This window comes from Carettochelys insculpta, chromosome 5, assembly GCF_033958435.1.
Source record: "Carettochelys insculpta isolate YL-2023 chromosome 5, ASM3395843v1, whole genome shotgun sequence".
NCBI classification, from domain to species: domain Eukaryota; kingdom Metazoa; phylum Chordata; order Testudines; family Carettochelyidae; genus Carettochelys; species Carettochelys insculpta.
The window spans coordinates 68,701,033-68,718,205 of NC_134141.1; the positions used below are offsets into that span (position 1 = coordinate 68,701,033).

The following is a 17,173-nucleotide window of genomic DNA, read 5'->3' on the forward strand; positions in this document are numbered from 1 at the left end:
TGGAGGAGTTAAAAAACATCACTAGATGTGCATGCACAGGAGCTGTTCTGGTCTGCTTGCTGTGATGCACTATACAGAGTCCTACAAAGCAACATAATAGGGCCAGACGCTTTGCTTAGGGGAAAGGAGCCAGGGCTGCGATTTCTAGTCTTACCTCTTTCACAGTCAGGAGTTGCGCACTTTGTGCACTTCATGACTTAGAGCATGAATTTAGGTATCTTATGTCCTCTTCATCTCTCTGTGGAGGGCTCCCTAACCAGCCTATATCTCTCCAATTGCTGTGGTACCTAGAAACTAGGCCCACAGACACAATTGGGGTCATGAGGCAGGATCTGATTTTTGAATGTGTGTTGGGGGGGGTGGCTTGGCCAAAGCCTTTTCAGGTTATCAGTTTTTGGAGAATAAGTACTTGTATTTTTTTTTTGGTCATAAACCCAGCATGCTACTGATAAACAGTTCTGACTGAGAATTTTCAGTCATCCCTCACATTTACTGATGGCAAAGCTAGGACAAGAACCCAGGACCAGGATTTTCAATTGCAGATAGTAAATCTAGCTGGCCAACTTAAACTGTCTGTAAAGAGTCATAAGTATCAAACTGGTGAGTAACCGCGGTGGCAGGGTGGGACTAGGGGAGGCAAGACAAGAGTAAAAACAGGACTGACCAGGAGCTGACAGTGGGAGCAGCTGAGGAGTAGGCTGCCCTAAATCAGGTCCAGCTGCTCCCACTCAGGGCTACCTTTGTAAACTCTTTCCCACAGGGGGCATTGGGGGTGAGAGGTGATTGAGGAGAACATAAGAGAGGAGATGAGGAGTTTTCAGCAGTGAGGGACTGGGGCTTGGGCTTCTGTCCAGATGGCCCTGAGGTTTGACATGGGGCTGAAAAGAACTGGTTGCCCAAGGGGAGAACCGATCCATGACTGGGGAGGTGCTACTGCTGCCACTACCTGGAGGAGATACGTAGGGGGGATCATCAGGGAGAGTGGCCCAGAGAGAAGAGCAGTGGTGTCTAGGGTGAGGAGAGCCCTTCCCCACCAGTAGCAGCCATACAAGTTCCTGGGCCAGAACCTGGAACAAGTGGGCAAGGCCCAGGTTCCCCTCAGACTACGCCCCTCCCCGCATCCCAAGAAGGGCAACAGTGTCCTTTCTGTGAGGCCAGTGGCCTGAATAGAGACCTGGCGCCCAGGAGTGAGATTGACCATACCACACCTTCTAAAAATTTGGTCCTGAACTTGGAAGAACTCAGTTTGGCTTACTAAAATAAGACTGCTCCTACCTCCCCCATCTACCAAGCAATTTTGAAATCAACAGATAACTGAGAGCTCTATCATTCACTGACAAATACACAGCAGCCAGGAAATCTAGCTCTCAGACCCCTGTTTTAACCACCAGTTTGCACTCACCTCCCAAAATGAAGCATAGAGTCCAGTAATCCTGATTTCCAGCATCTTACTGTGCAGAGAACAAGTGGTCTATATTGCAATTTCTTTGGCTCCATCTTGAATCTTCTTCTAAAATAAATAAAGAAAAGTAGAAAGTTTGATTTGCAGAACTATCATTGCTGAAGTTGAAAAGCCAAGCACTCTGCGAGGAAATAATCTTAATTCTGCCCCTTTGTGAATTATCATCTAAATGTAAGTTATGCTCACATAAGATTTTTTTTAACAGGAATCCTGCTTTGAATTAGTAAATCAGCTGGTCTAGACCATTGTCTGCTCCCTGTATTATTTACTCAATTAGAATTTCACCCATCTGTGGTCAGTCTGGCAAACCCAGCTTCTCTAACCTCATGTCTCCAGCATAAGGTGTGTTCTGGTGCTAGGAATAAAACCTGACAGAAGATTAGAGAGGTGCTGCCTTTATTCCCGTCACCCCCTCCAGCGTGCAGCAGAACATCTGGCTTGGATGTTTTTCACTAGATACTAACTGGTTTACTGTCTGTTTATATAATACCTAGCCTAGTGAAGCCCTGATCCTGACTCATGTCTCCAGGAATCTGTATAATGCAAATAATTAACGGGTTTTCATAGTTACAGTACCCAAAATAGTACCAAACTGACTATGCATTGGACAGGAAAGTAAAGGGGTGAATGTACTAAAAGGAATGACAACAATACATGATACTAATATTTTGCATGCATCTGATAAAGTGGCTGTTTGCCCACAAAAGCTATGCTCCAAAAAACCTGCTAGTCTCTAAGGTGCCACAGGACTTCTCATTGTTTTTGCGGATCCCGACTAACATGGCTACCTCTCTGATACTTGTAACATTTTGTATTTCCTTGTACTTGCACAGGGACAGCTACACAAGTTCTGCAGCTCAGCTGACTAGCTCCCTCTCTGAGTACATATAATTAAGAAGATGTTTAGTAGTTTTAAGCAATCTGGCAAAAGGAACTGAAATTGGCTGTTCAAATTTTTTATGTGGTGAAACAACCAAGAGCAAAATTGGAAGAAAGGCAAGAAGCCTGAACCATTGCTGCACATAGGGTTGACAACTGAGTACGCCCAGAGACATGTCAACTACTTCATACGCTTATTATAGAAACCATCACCTTCAAACTCACACTTGCTTTTGCTATTCTAGTCACTATTTCCTTCTTACAGTCTAAATCATATGTTATGTTGCTCCCCAGATACATGAACTTCTCTACATTCTTTAGTTCAATCCCATCTACACTGATCTTATCTCCAAATACCATTGGTTTTGTTTTATGGATGTTCACAGTCAGACCGTACTGCTTCCCTTCCTCATTTAGTACCTGCACCATTCTCACTAGCTTCTCTTTATCTTCTTCATATTGGACACTGCATCTAGAAAGAGTAGTTTGTGACATATTGTGGTATTTATAACCAGAGGGCAGGTGGACGGGGGGGGGGGGGGGGGGGGAGAGAGAGACACACACAGAGAGAGAGAGAGAGAGCAAATATGTTCAGGGAATTCTGAAATAGAGAAGAGACATTGAGGCGGTCTCTAGTATTGGAACATGACGGTTTGGTTAATATACTAAAATTAATTACATATACACTGTTAGTATAAATAAGTGATGGAAATCTACTGTGCTAAGAGCATGTTGTTCAGCAGTATAGGTATAGAATGATGACTGCTTGACTTTTGTCATTTCTGCTGCTACAGGTTGGTTATCAGTATTCTACGTTAAAATGCTTACTTTTTAAATGTTTACAGTTTTTAGCTTTTTGCAATGGAGTTAATATTTTGTATTGGAGGAGGTTGTGAAAAGCCAGGGCATGCTTTTCAGAACAGGCAGTTTATGTAAGTGTCATCCTTCAGGACTAGATTAATTCTTGTTCTTTACTTATTCTCCTGCATAGCCAAGATTTCATGACCTTCTGTGACATGCAGTTATTTTAATAATCTAGCATAATAAACTATTATCATAGTAGCCCCTTGTGATATTTCCAGAGTAGGTAATGGTGTATGGTGTATTTTTCTCTTGGAAATGGAACTGATACAGATGATTATTGGAGCAGCTAAAAATAAGATGGGTAAACTCTAGAAGCTCAACAGCCTAGGAACAGAGAAAGGCAACACATGAGGTATCAATCTATTGGCTCAAATTGAGTACACTTCTCTATCTTGCTCTAAATTCAGTCTAAGGAAGGGCTAGTATAGTATAAGATGCTGGTAGCAGGAATTATTTTAAATTAAAAGAACCAAAATTATAGGCAAGAAAAGAAAATTTAATTATCTACAGAGAAATAGAGATACTGTTGCTATGTAGTCCCACAGGAGTAGCCATGATAGTTAGCATCACAAATAACAAGCAGTCCTAGGACACCTTTGAGACTAACACCACAGCATATGAAAAGAATTGCAGGGCCAAGGCTGAATTCTTTTAAAGAGAGTCTTTTAGACATCTCTATACAAAATAATAAACAATGTCAGAAGGAAATTTCCATTAAGTGGGAAAAGTGACCTAGGAGGGAACCTTATACACAAAGTACCTCAATGTGGATGTGTGAACAATTGCCTTTGTTATTCTTGACGGGAAAAATTCCTCTTTGGTTCTTGCTTTTTCCAGTGTAACTTTTTATGTAGTATTACTCACCAAAAACTACATTATTAAGGTTGCCTAGTCAAGCACTCACAAGTTAGGAATGCTAAACTTAGGATTGCCAGTACAACTCTAAATCAGCACACACACACCCTCAAATCAGTGTTTAATTACATGATCACATACCACTTTCTCCACAGGACCTCAAGCCTTATTCAGTGCACGTGCCTACTTGGTCCCTTGGTTTAAAGCATACTCCCTTGTGGATCTATTTACCAAACCAAAGGGATCGCCCCATTTCCAGAGGGGAATAGATCAAGAAGAACATAAGAATCCACTGAGTTCAGGGGACAACAAATGAGAAAAGGGAAATGGAAAGTGGATCAAGATTCAAAAAGCAAGTTTCCAAGGGTGCATGTCTAGTGGAGACCAGCTAACAGTACCGGCTGCTCCTCAGTGTCTGGGGATTGAGTGGATGTCCCCAGAGAAACAGGCCAGGACATGATCAAACAAATTACCAGAAGTGGGACCTACAGCTGCAGTCACAAAAGGCCCCATTCATCACCATTTCCATTCTACTGCCTTCTTCTAGCCTGATAGATGGCTATTTTGGCCAGGGCTACGAGAAGGGTAACCGAAAGGTCCAGAGATAGGCTGTGAATAAATTAAAAAGCCACAGGGAAAAAGCAGCCATCACTCAGGCCCACCCCTTCTCAGCAAGGGGTGCTGCTACCTGCTTTGGGTGGCTGCAGCCGACTCCCTTGTGACCTGTGCAGGTGGGGAAGAGAAGTGAGTGGCAGGAGGAAAGGAAGTGGAGTGAATGGAGGCAGGGGTCGTGGTGGAAAAGGCAGAGCAGGAGAGCTGACAAAGCAGGCAACCCTAGATCAACACAGGTAGAGAGAGGACAGTATTTTTAATCTCCCTCAAGCACAGTGTAGAACAATTCCATATGTTGAAGCAGAAGTCCTGCTGCATTAATTGTAGTCCAGGAAGTGTCTGACTTTAGTGATGCCAGCCTCCAAAATGTTGAGGGGACCTCTACAACCTGCACAGCTATGATGGGCCTGATTCCAGAGACAAAGTTCCAGGGGACCAGATTTCCTGGAAAATCAGTTGCAGACCAGCCGAAGGCAACTGGGTGAGTTCCACTTCAGCATGAACAAGGGGAATAGATGGCAGAAAGGTTATGGGTGGGTCCCCTCCATGGTTGTCTGACATCCTGGCCTCCCTGTCCGTTGGCAGTGGAATCCACCCATTCAGCTGTGTGAATAGCTGGGCTGCCACTGGAACCTGAGCAGAATTGTTGGCTGGAGGGGGATAAGGAAGGGTAACTGGATGGGTGGGGTTGCTGACGGTGGCACAACTGCCACTATTTTCAATGCTGGGGGCATGCAGTGTCCCTCATTACTGGGCAAAAGGACATTCCTTCCAGCTGTGCCCCAAAGTCCAGCAGAAGAGGGTACACCAAACTTTACAAGATGAATGGATCTCATACAGGGCGCTATATGTTCCCACCAAACTTCACATACCAGCTGGATGGTAACTTGCCAGCAGACCAAGAGGATATGACAGAAGATGAAGTCCTTACAGCCCAGCAGCAGAACCCAACTCTCCCAAGCTGAAGGGGGGAGCAGAAGGGCAGCACTGGGGAGGAAGGGTGGGACAGACGTCAGCCCTTCAGGGGGCTTGAATAACACGAAGAGGCCTCAGACCAAGATGCCTTTTCCCAGCCCCTCTTCCACAAGCATCCCCTCCCATTCCGCACCCCAGCCAAATAAGATGCCAATCTTCCAATATGTCTTAGAGGATAGTACAACAGCTAAGGGTCCCACCACTCATTCGAACATCCACACAAAAGTTTTGAAGGGGGGCAAGGTGGCCATCAGAAGGCACAGGATGGTGTTCCTCCTCTCAGGAGAGGGAAGGGGACTTGACTTGTGCTGGTAGTTGAGGAGCAGGTGTAGGCAGAGTGGCTGTGGCATATTGTGCTGCGGCCACCTGGGCGTACACTCCGGGAGGTGGGGAGCAAGCTCCCCCAGACGTGCTGGAAGGGTTGGGTGAGGACTGGGGAACCACAGACAAAGGGCTAGCAGCCACTGCCTTGGAAAGGCTAATGAAATAAACAAGGAGGGCACGGAGCACAACAGGCAGTGTTGGAGAGTGGCAGGCACTGGCTTCTCCGGATGCGCTGGGTTTGTAGCAGATGTGGGATGGGAGGGTGCCATGAATAGGGGCTGAAAGAAAATGATAGGGGAACATCACCAGTAGAGGGAAAGCACAGGTGCTTTGTCACTGGACTTTGAGAGACCTAGAATCTCCTGGATTGGCTTGAGTAGCTTTGGGAACATGAGCCCAAATCTGGGAGGGTTGGCAACCCAATGTGGGGCTAATGGGCAAGTAGGAGGTGGCATCCCACTGGTCCAATACAGACTGAAACAGGGGAAAAGAAAAGGCCTCTGTGCACTCATGTGCTTGTGAAAGACTCTGGTAAAATAGTCCCAGCAAGGGTGAGTAGAGCTGGTCAGGTCAGCAGGCCAGCAAGCAGATGGTCTGCAGCCATCAGAGCAGGCATGGAGGGCGGCAGCAGCATCAATAACCTCAGTGAACTAGAAGCTCAGCCCCAACAGCAAGCTGTGCCCACTGGCGTGCAGGGAATGAGGAAGGGACTGCAGGAAGAGAAAGGAGGGTCGTGTTTTTAATTCAGGTGAATGCTGACCTGGAGACCAGGAGTCTACCTCTCTTGCTATTCCCAAGTGCCTGTGAGATATTGGACAAATCATTCACACAAACTCCCCTCAGGTGGTCATGAAGTGGGGGTGTCTCATTTTCTGGGTGCCCATCTTGAGGTCCTGGGGCTCTGATTTGCAACAATGCTTCGCACTCACAAAGCCACTGCAGCTCAATAAGGATTGTGGTTTGAACACAAAGAGTACCACACAATACTAGAGGCCTCAGGCCTCTTAAGTCAGGCACCCAAAATGAATAGACCCTTTTGACAATTTGGCATTAATCTCTCAATGCCTCAGTTGCCCCATGTGTAAAACGTGTGCTGTATCTATTCTGGGTTCGGAATGAGTCGTCCTGAGAGAAGGAATCATACTGGATCAAGTCAGGACTGACTGTACCATGATACACACACCCCAGGGGCTGAATTTAGGTTGTAAAATCAGCCACAATTCGAGAATTGCCTAATTCTGTAGTGTTTGATGTTGCAACCACAACACACTTTTATTGTCGTTTTAGAAATTGTATGTGTATTTAAAAAGGAGTTGTAGTGCTTCCTTATACACTACGCCACAAGGTGTCAGTCAGTCACTGCAATACTTTAAATAAGCACTCCATTGTAAAGCAATGAACCAGTTAAGCCAATAGATCTGGACAAAAATAGTAGTAATGGTTAGAAACAAGGAGATAAACAAAGCAATCACTTCACATTTCCCCCACAAACTATTCTTGACAAGAAAGGGAGGGACTTTGATTTTAATTTATATGGTTTTATGACATTATCAACAACCCAACCACTACAAAAAGACCAGCTCAGTATCCGGCAACTTAATCTCAGAACGTGAAACAAACCTTTCAATCAATAAACACCCAGTGCATTCAGATCCATCACCAAATTTTTCTGGCAGCTAAAACTGTGTGCTCTGCAGGGTACTACACCAAAGATATACTTAAACAGATACACGGGGTGCAGCTTTCCAAAGTGAAAAACCAGGGTACTCATAACACAAGAGGTGGGGTGAGAACATGCAGAGATGTTTCTCGTGGGCATCTGGGAGGTAAATGAGAAAATGGGTCAATGAGAAAAGGGTGCCTCCCTCCATCTCCTGCTCCTTCCCAAATCCCTTGCTCAGGGGGGTTTGACTCTACCTGCCGGAGAGAGAGAATTTGAGGACTCAGGGAGTGAAGTTAAATTCTCCTTGTGTGGGGAGAAGATAGTGTGTTATCTGGTGCATAAGGATGCACCTTACTGTGATTTTCATTTGCTTTTCCAGCATTTGGCTTCTTTCGGTGAACACCTGAAGGGATTTACCATAATCCTATATAAAGACACATTTGGAAAAACATCAGGGCAGAGAATGAAACTGGATGTTACAATTTGTTTAGATAGTAACCATGACATTCAGTTTTGAGCAACACATTCCACCATACACTGAAGATACAGGAAAAAACAATCTGGAAATTACGGAACAGTTGGTTTATGCAATAGCTGTCTTTACTAACCATTGTGCTAAACACTAAGTATCGTTGGTCATTTTCTTACCACAATGCACACCCTCTTAAATGCACACTTGAAAACCCTTTGGCTGTGCATAAATAAAATAATATGCATATGAACTCAGTCATTTTTAAATGTGGGACACAAGTTGCCCCGATGAGGAGCATAACCTATTCAAGCAACAAATTTATACGTTACAGGATTCGTTGTTTTAATGTCAATGCTCTTTCTAGAACCTCAGTTTCATGCTGGTTTGTTTATGGTGTTAATAACTTTGAAGAATAAGTGAGAGAATCCCAAAGCTCTGTGGAATGTAATTAAACTGAGGGGCATTTAAGAGGTATGTGCACATGCCTTAAAATCTAAGTACTGATAATTTCACCTGGTCTTACTTACTGTGTACTTGCTTGAAGAGTTGTACAATGAAGTCAGCAAGGCTGGCTAGGTTCTCTAACAGCAAGCTTTGACAGCAGAAAGGAGTTGCAGGTTTTGCAGCGCCAACTAGCAGAGATCTCTGCAGAATGCAAACCTTCCCTCTGTGACAATGAATTCCTCTCTGCTATCCCATGATGTTCAACTGACAGCTGAATCTCAATGTTGCATGTAAACAATAGTGGGACTGTATCACAGAAGAGTCTTTTGAACAGACCATCCTGTTGAATATTTTAAATAATGTTTCATGATCTTTCATGATGAACTGAGAAGTCAGCTGTGCTCATTCTATAAATGTTGGCTAAAAAAGCAAAATGATGGCATATCAAACTGCGCAAGCAATATGCTACTATTTTAAACTGCAAACGTGTTCTAAACAACATAGGTATTTCACAGGTGCTGTGTGTGCCATCTGTTGCAGACATGCAACCACATTGGAGTGCAGAGCCAGAGTTTGACTAGTGGTCAGAAAAATTAGGCTTCCCATGGCTCGCTTCAGAAAAGGCAGCTGTTCCCCTTTTCCTGTGATACCATCAATCATCCACTACACACAGCAGGAGACCAGAACAAGTGTGCAGTGTGTCACAGGACATTGTTTCAATAAGAAAAGCACATTTAAAAGAACAATGCCACTGTCTCAATATCTGATTTAATCCAGCATAACTCTTACTTTTGGCTTGCTCATTAAGCAGTGACTTTACCCAGCTTTTCTACCCAAGCTGCTTTATGTTCATATGGTTTTATTTTTATTACTACAACATGTCTCATACACTTGAATTTTAGGGGTAAGGTAGCAGACATATGCAGGCTCCTCATGTCATCCCCCTCAACTCTACACAGCCCCCATGCATTCATACCTCTCTGCAACAGTGCCAGGAAACATACTAGGGAACTAAAGTTCTCTGACAGGATGCACATAAATCTAGTCTAGTGGAGAGCAAGAAACGGTTGCAATTTACTGCATCAATCTATAAATCCTAATTAACTACTATAGTGCAGTGCTTAATTGGAAAACTCTTCTTAATCAAGATGCCTCCTAGGGAAGCAATTCACACCAAATGGTACTGGATAGAAAAGACAGCTGCTTCACTAGGATAGTAATTTTGTTTAGCTGGGACACCTCCAGGTGACTTAGCAGGGCTTAGGTCTGTGTGCATGTCTCAGTCTCTGTTGGCTGTTCCACCAGCAACCTACTGTTGCCTCCTGGTTTGCTTATTGTGCACCACCTACATCAGAGGGGCCACTTCTTTGAACTGCTAAACCAAGCTCAGGACAAACAGCAAGGCTCCTACCCTGCCTTATCCCAAGCCCATGGTGCTATTCACTAATGGGAGACAATAATTACAGCTCCTCAGCCAATACCTTTCCCTCTGGTATGTTCCCACCTCTCATAATATTTGGTGTTTTTCTTAAAGTCTTAACTCAGACGGCCATGGAAATGAGCTTTTAACTAAATAGTGTCACCCTCACAGTGGCTGATAAAAGCTCAAAAAAAGTGAACCCACAAGACAAATATATTTAAATTACACCATATGGTCAGTCTCATGATCTTTGCAGCCTTGGAACTGGAATTTCTTTTAGTGCTTATTACAGAAAAAAGCATTTTATGTTAACTGGTGCACATCTGTTGTCATAAAAATGAAAGGACATATCCTTTATAAACCAATTTTACTTTGACATCAAATATCTGGTATTCTTATTTCAGTAAATAATACACAGTTATTCCTTTAATGGACACTCTTTTAGGGAGGGTCTGCTGGTTTATTCAACAGAAGTGTGCAAAAAAATACTCTGCTCTATTGTTATTCTCCATGTCTTTTCCATTGCATACTGCCAAAGTTACACACTGTCTTCCCTACTGTAGTTTTCAGTTAATATTTAATTAGAAGCTCATCTCTGAGTGCATTTCCATACTTGGGGTCTCCCAAGAGAGTTCACAATTGCTAAATCTAAACAAAGGAAAAACAGACAGGCTCGGAACAGAACGGTTAATAAGAGTGCATGTCCTCAGTCTCGTTATTAAATATTATACAACTTGTCCAATAACATAGTACCACAATGGGTTTTGACTAATTATATTAATTACAGCAATGGTTCCCAACCTGGCATCCACAGACCCCTGAGGATCTGTGAGGGTACTTCTGGGGGGGTCAATGAAAAAAATAAAAATTATCATAGAAAATAAATTTTAAATAAATTGCAAAGTTACAATGAAAGAGTTACTCACCCTCTGCATTAACTGCAGTTCTTCAAAATGGATGGCCCAGTGAGAGCTCCACCTTAGGTGTTTGGGCACCTGTATGCCTGGGCGGATGATTTTTTAGAAGTGCTTAGTGGGGCTGTCTGCACAAGCACAGACCGCCTTATTGAGAGAAAGCGTAACTGAGCATGTGTGAGCCCCATTCCCTTCGGTTCCTTCTCTGACCCAACAGACACCCAGAGGATGCTCCCAAAGCAGAGGAGAGGAAAGGTGGGTGGTGGAGCACCCACAGGGCCACTCTTCTCGAAGGACTGCAGTTACTGCAGAGGGTGATTAGTCCTTTCTTCTTCTTTGAGGCTGTCCCTGTGGGTGCTGCACCTTAGGTAACTATGAAGAAAGTGTCTTCCAGAGGCGGGTGCTTCGGGTGCCAGAGTGTCTTTATGAGCAGCCGTGAGGATGGAGTGCTTTATTATAGCCATGCCATTTGCTCTCTCCTTAAATTTGCATACGGACAATGAGAATTGAAGTAGGAACTACTGGAAGGGAAGGAGTCAAGTTCATAGTGCATCATGAAGGAATGGGTAGACAACCATGTAGCTGATTTGCAAATATCTACGAGAGAAATGCCCTGGGTGTATGCAGTTGATGCAGCCATGGCTTTGGTCAAATGTGCACAGAGCTATGCAGGGGGCTGCCTGTCAAATAGTGAATACAAGAGTCTTATGCACTCCACTATCCCATTGGAAAGCTTTTTGGAGGAGACAGGCAGTCCCAGAGATGGCTGTACAGTGGAAATGAATACTCTGTTGGACTTGTGGATTTTCAAAGGTCTGTCTGTGGAAAGCAGTGGCCTTGTGGAGATCCAGGGTGTGGAGCGTTGCTTGGGTCTCATCTTCCTGAGGTCTGGGAGAAAAGACAATTAAGTTGCTGGGCTCACTGCAGTCGAATGTGTCTGAGACTGTTGGTACAAACACTGGGTGAGGCCTAAGCACCCCCTTATCTTTATGAAAGACTTTGAAATGTGGGTCTGTCATAAGGGCTGCAAATTCTCCTACTCATCTGGCAGAAGTTATGACCACCAGAAAGGCCACCTTCATGGAAAGGTGGAGGAGTGAGCATGACACCATGAGTTCAAAGGGGGTTCTTAGAACCCTAAGAACAAGGTTGAGGTCCCAGGTGGGGACAGGTGGTTTGATGGGAGGATAAGTGTTTCTCAAACCTTTGAGGAACCTCCTCTTGACAGGGTGAAAGAACAGAGACATTCTCTATGGTCTCGTGTAGGGCCACGATGGCTGTGAGGTGGCCTTTGAGGGAGCTAAGGGAGAGGCCAGTCCTCAAGCTCCATGGCATGTTGCAGGATAGGAGGCAGTGGAGTGGATGCTGTATCAAATTGGTTTCTTTGGGACCAGGTGGAGGTGAGAGGTGCCAGATGCGAGGCAATTAAGGTTATGTTGTGGGTGATGCACCACACCCAAAGATGCACCGCTCTTCCTTGCATAAGGAGTAAGACCTGACCCCTCATTGCCTGTTGAAGTAGTACATCGCAGCTTGATTGTCTGTAAAGATCTGCACTGTGGAGTTAGAAATGCAGCCTCAGAAGCGCTGGCATGCTCAGAATACTGTGCGCAGCTCGAGGGTATTGACGTGCAGAGTGTCTCTGTGGGGGACCATCAAGCCTGTGTGTTAAGGGTACCAAGATGGGCTCCCCACCCTATTTGGGAGGCATCTGTGGTGATGGTGAGGGATGGAGCTGGTCTGTGGAAAGGGACCCCAGTGCACATGTTTTGCAGTTTGATCATCATTGGAGTGATTTCTTGATGCAGAGTGGCACAGAAACCAGCTTGAGGTGGCTGTGTTTCATAGGTCTGTAGATTGTGGCAAGCCCATGTTTCAGTAGCCTCAGATGCAGTCTGGCATGAGGGACCACAGTAGTGGCTGCTGCCATGTGGTCTAGATGTTGGAAGATCGCCCTGGCAGGTAATTGGAGAGTTGTGCAATGTAGCTGAAGAAACTCCTGCATAGCGAGGAATCTGTGATAGGGCAGGGACCCAGTGGCAGTGATGTGGCTCAGTTTTGCCCCTACGAACTCCAGCACCTGGGTTAGTTGGAGTTGGCATTTTGAAAGGTTTATCTGCAGGCCTAAGGGTCAAAAGAGATCCATGGGTGAAGAAGGCTAAGGTAAGTCCTGAAGAGAAAAAATGCAGAGCACATTGCTGTTCCAACCGGCGCCAGACGCAGTAGAGAGGGAACTGAGAGAAACGGAGATCCCATATGCTCAGTGACGCTCTCTTTAAAAGGCTGTCTGCGCATGTGCAAACAGGCCGACTAAGCTCTGCTAAAAATCGTTTGGGCACCCTGCACGCCTGGCCAAACACCCACAGGGACAGCCTCACAGAAAAACAATTATTTCTAAATTAAATATTTTCCAATAATATTAGTGCTGTCCAAAAATCTGTTGTGGCTTCCTTTTTCAGTTAACAGAGTGCACATACTGGCTAGAATTGGATCTGATGGGGGTCTGAACAGTTTGGGGAGGGATTGGGGGTCCACACTAGTGAAAAGGTTGGGAACCACTGAGTTACAAGTTGAGCAGTTCAGCTGTCACTTCACAAACTAGGTAACATTCTTGCACCCTAATGAGGTACCCTCAATGGTTACGTGTTATCTTTTTAGGCTTTGTCCAACTTCAATTCTCATTGTTTGTATGCAAATTTAAGGAGAGAGCAAATGGCATGGCTATAATAAAGCTTCACCCAAAAGAACACAAATGCTTTCCAGGGCAAGTATGAGACAGTCACATTGTTAGGGGGAAAAGAAAACAAAAACAAAGAAAAAAAACATTACTTACTGAGCAACAGCCTCAGCACTCAAAAAGTTAGAACAACTGTTGCATTTTAGAAGTTTAATTTTGAAGCGTTGTCACTCCTCTTCTTAGAAAAAAATGGAAAAAGGTAGTCGAAGTTTTCTACCCTCTGTTTCAAGGAAAAGAGATGCAAGGCCTTATCTAGTCAGGGATGAAACTTGGGCCACGTCTACATTACCAGGAAGATTGACCTGGTCAGCGTTGATTTTCCAGAGTTCGATTTAGCATGCTTGGTAGAGAGAGACAAAATCAAACCATCTGGGATCAGCAGTAAACCCCGTACACCTCAATATCACAAAGAGTAAGGGAGGCTGACAGGAGATTTTCTCCCGTCAACCTCCCTCTCTGAAGATTGCCAGATAAGTTGATTCTAGCTATGCAATTGCCATAGGTAAAATTGCGTACCTGCAATAGACTCAACTCCCTAGCGTAGACCAAGCCTTACCCAGTGTTCCAGGAATGGATCTGTCTCCAAGAATCCTCATTAAACACTAGTAACAACCTATTATAATGCATGTGGTAAGTTATTTTGTTAGCCCCGTAGCACTTATTTTGCTCTGTACTCATCCTGTATGTACATATTTTAAATAAAATGAGACAAATCTATGCCTCTGATCCTCAAAGAAGACTGACAAATCATGATGTCACACAAGTGAGTCACTTTAGATGACTCACATTCAGCATCATTATCTAGCAGGTCTTCAGCAAGTATAAAACAGTGAGTCGTCATATTGAGGAAATGAGTACTATGTTGTATGAATGGGGAGGAAATTTAGAGCATCAGTTATATAAGTAAACCAAAAATAGTTGCCTAAACTAATTAATTTGCACATGCAATCTGAGACACAGGTTTCCTCTTAGCTCTGATCAGGTTTTATTAAAACAAATACCCTGCATTTTTGATATACAGGCAAGATTCCTCTTTAAATATTTAAGTTTGATTTTACACAGGTATGTAAGTTATTAGTTTTTCCCTCTTTAAACCTGCTACATAGAAAAATATCTTCCAGCTCATACAAAATAGTACTTTTTTTACTGCATGAAGTGGTCTGTGTAATTGTTACAAAATTTGTATACAAAAACCCCTTAAATATGCAAAAATTCCAAAGTACACTCTGACAGCTAATGCTCTGCGAACACTTTATTACACAAATTACATTCAGCCTCTGAAAATAGTATTCTAACAGTAATACTATCTAAAAATAAGACATCTCAGAAACACACCAACTAAAAAGGAAGAAAAAAGAATTAGATACTTTTTTTTCTCTCTCCAAATGCAATATTATGTTAGTGATTTTAAAAAAATAGAAGAAGATTTAGCAGCTTTGTTTTCGTGTGGCACTGTATTTTCTCTGTACTGCAATAGTTTAAGGATATTGAACAGGAAAGGCACAAAAGAAAGAAATTGACAACTAAAATGTAATGAGGAAAATATTGGCTAAAGCAGATAATGGGACTTATTTACAAATACAGAAAAGGTCCCAAAACACAATTGAGAAAATACAATTTCTTTAAATCAGTACTGCCATTAAAGAGGACTTTTTTCTTTATTAAGATGTTCACATAAAGACAACGGCATTGATATGAAATTCCACACACCCCTCCACTTAAAAAAACAAAACAAAAACAAAAACAAAACAAAACAAAAACCCAAACCAAACTAAAACCAAAAATCCCAGTGTACAGCCCCACGCAGACTAGTACAGTTTACAATTAAATACACAAAATCTTAAACGTGCGAAAGGGAAAAGGAATTTGGTGTTCTTGGTAGAATCGTTCAATGTAGAAATCAAAGGCTGGTTTCAGGATGAAGACGACACTGGTGGAGGTGGAGGAGCTGAATACTCTTCTTCTGAGTCTGTACCATCATCTTCATCTTTTTCTTGATCACTCCCTTCAGTGCTAAGTCGGTCGAACCCTTTACGACTATAGCCTTTGCGGCTTGCAAAGAAGTTTCCAAGGTTAAGACCTCCACTACCTTTCCCTGTAGAAAGGAAAATACCTGAGGGTAAGCTCTCCTTTACTGAATTATTGACTGTTATTAATTATTACTATTGACTTTTTCCCCAAAAGTACCTTCCACCAAGCCCTCAAAGAAGGCTGGCACGTGAACCACATTGGAAAGCTAGTCATGTGACCTGAGCTGTGGGAAACAAAATTATAAAACCAAAGTTTTATAGAGTTTCCATTAGGATTTAGCTATAACAACTGTCTGAACAACATTTGTGTCCCTACCAGTTTGAACATAATTAGCAATCCCAGAGGCAGTGCATCAATTCATTCACTATAAGAAAGAGGAATAACTCCATCGCTGGAGATATTTGAGAACAGGTTAGATAGATATCTATCAGGGATGGTTTAGACAGTACTTGGTCCTGCCATTGGGGCAGGGTGGTGGACTCGATGGCCTCTTGAGGTCCCTTCCAGTCCTAGTATTCTATGATTCTATGAACTCACTATGAGAGTTACTACCAGCTTCTCAGCAGGAATGGCAGATATCTTGAGCAGATAGAAAGTGGTAGAAGGAAGGCACCATATACATTTGTAACAAAACAAGCGTCTTTTCCTCACCTCAGCCCTTGAAAAATCCCACTCCCAGAACCAAGCTATGTTTTTGTGTTCACTTATCTGAATAAAATCTGAGTTACTGGACTTTTAAAGGTCAAAGTATCTTGCATTTTCTTACCTTGAAATCTACCGAAGATTCTTCCTGAACTTGATTCAAGTTTGTGTTCAGTATCAGCTAGAAAGACAAACCATATTTGAAAATAAGTGTCAATGACCCTGTTCTAAACCTGAGTGTCTTTTCAGATTCTGAACTAGGTTGATCAACAGTTGAGAGGAAAAATTATATAGTCCAGTTTCTTGGCTAGGGTTGAATTGAGAAAAAAGCATGGTTTGTTTTCAGTTTGTGCCATTATTTCTATATGTTTATCTTCTATATGTAATTCCAGCATTACAGATGATTATAGTCTCAGAGAACTCTGGTCAGATTGCTCAACGACTGGCTTTTGACACTGTGAAAATTATAGCTGGAGAATAAGAGTTTCATTCATTATACTGTCTGGACAATTATATTCTAGGGCACTGTAAGCTGCAGCAAGACATGCAAAACAGTACCACACTTCTGCTGTCATTTGGATGTGCATGAGGTACAGTTTGCTCTTGAAACACTCTAGATTCACGGCATACCCTTCAGTGATTTCCATATTTCTTGAGCTACTGGAAGATAATTGGATTTGCAATGGAGAAATCACAAAGGAAAACAAAACAAAACCAACAACCCACAATCAAGCTTTTTCCTGCTCACTACTTTGTACATATGCATAAAGCAGTATAAAGAATTTGCAGAAGTACTTTGTTTTTACCAGTGTAAATACACTGTAGATATTTTTAAAGTCCTGTTTTATCAAAATATCCCTGTACATTCGATCACTCCAA

The 17,173-nt window shown here is 43.1% G+C and overlaps 1 protein-coding gene across 8 annotated transcripts in view; it reads right to left on the reverse strand.

The window, feature by feature from the left end:
• Positions 1-14,594: 14,594 nt before the first annotated feature.
• The window catches only part of PAM (peptidylglycine alpha-amidating monooxygenase), a 273,477-nt gene continuing 270,898 nt past the window's right edge, over positions 14,595-17,173 (reverse strand). For all 8 annotated transcript variants that reach the window (XM_074995279.1, XM_074995278.1, XM_074995277.1 and 5 more), the window contains 2 exons: positions 16,419-16,475; positions 14,595-15,716 (listed from right to left, as the gene is read on the reverse strand). In XM_074995279.1, coding sequence (XP_074851380.1) covers positions 15,535-15,716; positions 16,419-16,475 — 239 coding nt within the window. In that variant the 3' untranslated portion in view covers positions 14,595-15,534. The remainder of the gene's footprint in view (positions 15,717-16,418; positions 16,476-17,173) is intronic.